This window comes from Lactuca saligna, chromosome 9 (assembly GCF_052625555.1).
Source record: "Lactuca saligna cultivar CGN05327 chromosome 9, ASM5262555v1, whole genome shotgun sequence".
Lineage (NCBI taxonomy): Eukaryota > Viridiplantae > Streptophyta > Magnoliopsida > Asterales > Asteraceae > Lactuca > Lactuca saligna.
In genome coordinates, this window is record NC_136425.1 from 112,583,515 (window position 1) to 112,587,747 (window position 4,233).

A 4,233-nucleotide genomic window follows, 5' to 3' on the forward strand; every position below is an offset into this window, starting at 1 on the left:
TATTGCTCCTTTGAGTCCAAGACAAACATGATAGAATGAATGTTTGGAAAAAGTGCCATATATTCTATTTAGTACCTTACTACTACTTTAATTACACGGAAAAAAATATGGTAAGTTGATATCTACATTGGATTATTCTGGATTGATATCTAAAGCAATAAAATTTTGGATTTGGATGTCCTTGTTATGCTACCTTGGTTTAAAGAAAGTTATTCCTAACTATATATATATATATATATATATATATATATATATATATATATATATATATATATATATATATATATATATATATATATATATATATATATATATATATTATATGGCTACGATGATGATATACGTTCACTTGATGAGTGGTTCTTTGGTCTTGTTGGGAGACTTGCATGACTGGAATTTACAAGGGTCAGCCTCAATGAGCAACTGAACAATCTCATTCATGCTAGGACGAAGGGCAGCTGTCTTGCATGTACATCGAAAGGCTATACGAAGAACCTTAATTATCTCATCATTGAAATAAGCAGAAAGTCTGTTGTCCAAAACCTCGATTGCTCCTTGTTTTGTTTCCACTTTGGTTGAAATCCAATATATGATGTTCTTGTTTTCTCCAAACTCCATCTCGACGGGCTTCTTCCCAGTTATGAGTTCCATCAACACCACCCCGAAACTATACACATCACACTTTGTTGTGGCTTTACACGAATATGCATACTCTGTAAACGTAAAACAAAGTAATATCAAATTAATTAATTAATTTAAGGGTACGTTGTCATGAGTAAATTGAAATTGATCCATCAAATTAGTTGTAGGTAGGTACGTACCTGGTGCTAAGTAGCCATAGGAGCCTGCAACGACTGTGGTGGTGGAGTCTTTTCCTCGAGCCCCCCGGAGAACTTTGGCGATGCCAAAGTCAGCTACTTTGGGTTGGAAGTTTTGGTCAAGGAGGATGTTTGTTGACTTGATGTCTCGGTGAATGATTGGCGGCATAAGATCATGGTGGAGATAGGCAAGGCCTTGTGCCACCCCAAGTGCAATCTGATGACGTGTCGGCCAATCCAAAAGACATTTCCCTCTATGAAGTGCATCCCAAAGGTTCCCATTCGGCATGTATTCATATACCAACAAGTTACAATCAAAGCTTGAGAAATAGCAATACAACTTTACTATGTTTTTATGCCTTATGTTTCCTAGAGTCTCCACTTCTGTTTTTAGCTCTCTATTCATTATCTGCTGCTGCTCATCGGAGCCTTCATCTGCTGCTGCTGCTTTGCTTTTCTGACTCCAAAGTCTCTTAACAGCAACCACCTCTCCGTTGCTAAGCTCAATCTTATAAACTGTTCCCGACCCTCCATGCCCCACCACATTCTTATCAATCATGGCTTCCACTATTTCTTCCTGATCAAAACTCACCCGATGAAAGCTCTTCACATTGTACGAGCAATATGAAGATGACCATGTTTCCTCGTGTTTTACAACGTCGTTTTCCTTACTAAACCAACGTTGTAGAAACACAACACCCCCAATGACAACCACCCCGATTGAAATCCCTATAACCCAAATGTAATCCACTTTTTTTCTACTGTAAGCCTCGCCACAAATGGAGAAATTTTGATTTTTATCTGATGATGAGTCGGGGTACTCGGAAATACACAGATTTGGGTTGCCTATAAAGCTCTCGAGTTGTCCTCCTTTGATGAACGAGACGGGTATCGGCCCTGAAAGATGATTGTTTGAAAAGTTCATCGAGCTTGGAAGCAAATCACAGAAGCTTTCCGGGATTGAACCGGTTAACAAATTTCTTGAAAGATCAAGAACATTTAAAGATGTTAGTGAGGAAAGTGAATTAGGAATGTGGGAAGTAAGTTTATTTCCTTGCAGCAGGAGGAGATTGAGCCTTTTGAGGTGACCGATCTCTGAAGGAATTGGACCCGAGATGAGGTTATTACTAAGATCAATCTTTACAAGATTATAAACCTGAGAAATTTCACAAGGGAGAACTCCGGTGATGCGATTATTCTGTAAAAACAATTCTGACAAATTTTTTGCATTCCCGAGAGATGGAGTTATTGAACCGCGTAAAAAATTGTCACTCAGATCGATGATGGATACTGACGGGAGGCTCAGAATCTTTTCTGGTATGTTTCCCTCCAACATGTTAGAACTAAGTCGGAAGCGTATTACAGAGACACATTTGCTGTAACTTTCCGGCAACACACCAGAAAACCTGTTGTCAAGGGCTAGCAAGTAATTCAACTTACCTCCATTGCATATCTCCGGTGGCAATTCTCCTGTCAACTGGTTTTCCGACAAGTCAAACAGCACCAGAGGCGATGATCTCCCTAGGTGTCTTGGAACTTCACCTGTCAAGTAGTTGCTATAAAGTGATAACATCACCAAACTCTTTGACTCCTCAAGCACACGTGGGATTTCTCCGGTGAGACTGTTGTTGTAAAACTGCAATACTCTGAGATTCGGGAGGCGACATATGGACTCCGGCAGCCTTCCGGTTAACTTATTGACAGACATGTCGATGTCAGTGAGTCCCGTCAGGTTTCCAAGCTCTTCCGGTATCCCACCGGTTAGTTGATTGTAGTAAAGCTCGATTAATTGCAAGTTTGGAAGCGAACCGATTTCTCTCGGAACCGGACCCACTAAAAAATTCCCGCTCAATTCAAGATCAACAAGAGACGTCATGTTCCCGATGCTTTTCGGGATTAAACCACTCACCATGCACGTACTCAAGATCATTGACCTGAGTTTTGTCAGCCGGAAAATATCAATCGGCAAGCTCCACGGCTCAAAACCACCGTTTTCATTGAAGTTCACCACTTGAAGATTGGTGAGGTTTATAAGGGACTTGGGGAATTTTCCGGTGAAGGAACAGGATGACATATCAAGAAACCTCAGGGATACCATGGATGACATGTCAGGCAAATTTCCGGCGAGATTTGTATTTGTGGTTGTCAGTTCTTCCAGTAAGGAACAGTTGGTAATACTGTAAGGGAAGTCACCATGGATATCATTATGGCCAATATTCAAGCTTTTCAGTTCGGGCAGGTAAGAACATATGTTTTCCGGGAAGTGGCCGGATAAGTTCCACCCAGAAATATCAACCTTCACTACGTCCCCTTTACTGTCGCAGCTTATTCCTGTGTAGTTGCAGACATTTTTTCCGGATGTGATATCCCAGTCAGCCATAGGGTTTCCGGAAAGAGATTTTTTCATAAGTTTGAAGAACTCAGACTGGTTAGCTATGGTGTTTGTAAGTGAGAAGAGAAATACAAGACAGAAGATGAAAAGATAGCCAAATCCCATTGGAGGAATGCTGGCTTGTTAAACTTCGAAATAAAGGAAGAAAATGAAAAAGAAAAACAAAATAATTTGTAGTTGTAGTGGAAGTTATGTTCGCGTGGGTGATGCACAAGAGAAGAAGAGATGATGAAGATTGAAGACAAGAGATATTTAAAAGAAATGATTGGTTAAATCATTGGGAGCTAAAAAAAAGTTTGTGTAAAAGTGTACACGGACAATATTTGGGCCTATTAACCTCAAGTAAAATTGCATACATGTTAATATTGTGTTGATCAGGCATAGATTGACCTCATATTAATGATATTCAGACAAAATTGCAATTTTTTTCTATTGAAATGTGAGAAAGTCAAAAGAGTCGTGAACATCGTCATTATCGTTACCATACAAAATAACTCTTAAAATTTGTCCCATTCATTATAACGTTAACGTACTCTCGTGACCCAAATGGGTGAATACACATTCACTTGCATATTTGATAGGTAATGGTCCATAGGAGAAAGAAAGTTGTGGCATAAAGTCGCTTTATGTTATACCCTAACCCTCCCACCAGCTATTGTAGAGAATAACATCAAATGCAAAGGAGAGCCATCTTTTGTACAAGAACTAGAATCAGATGCTTACTACCACTCACTCACTTGTATAGCCTATCTGGTCCTCACACCATATTCTTCACAGATAAATATTGATTCGTTCAAGACACGACATGAAAACTATAGCCTTTTGATTTCCTAAAAGATTTAAGATAATTATCGAAAGGCTATTTACATTTTTGAAGTTTAACATAAAAAAGAAGAATACAAGATCTTGCATCTAGGTTGGTAAAAAATTTATACCAACATAAAAACTTTAACGGCTAAATAAATTAATGATGAAAATACATTTTTCTGCTTAGTTTTTTAAAAATATATAAGAAATATACGT

At 38.6% G+C, this 4,233-nt stretch overlaps 1 protein-coding gene across 1 annotated transcript; it reads right to left on the minus strand.

Moving 5' to 3' along the window:
* Positions 1–325: 325 nt before the first annotated feature.
* LOC145015161 (receptor protein-tyrosine kinase CEPR1-like) lies at positions 326–3,693 on the minus strand. Its single transcript, XM_078973609.1, has 2 exons — positions 822–3,693; positions 326–713 (listed from the first exon to the last, which is right to left on the minus strand). The coding sequence occupies exons 1-2, from the start codon at positions 3,313–3,315 to the stop codon at positions 346–348; spliced, it is 2,862 nt and encodes a 953-aa protein (XP_078829735.1). The 5' UTR covers positions 3,316–3,693; the 3' UTR covers positions 326–345.
* Between the last annotated feature and the right edge of the window lie 540 nt (positions 3,694–4,233).

Excerpts from the sequence above, each read along its gene's own strand:
- LOC145015161 (XM_078973609.1), bottom strand. The coding sequence starts at position 3,315 with ATGGGATTTGGCTATCTTTTCATCTTCTGTCTTGTATTTCTCTTCTCA. Across the intron at positions 714-821 it reads CTATGGCTACTTAGCACCAG|AGTATGCATATTCGTGTAAA; the intron begins GTACGTACCTAC and ends TTACGTTTACAG.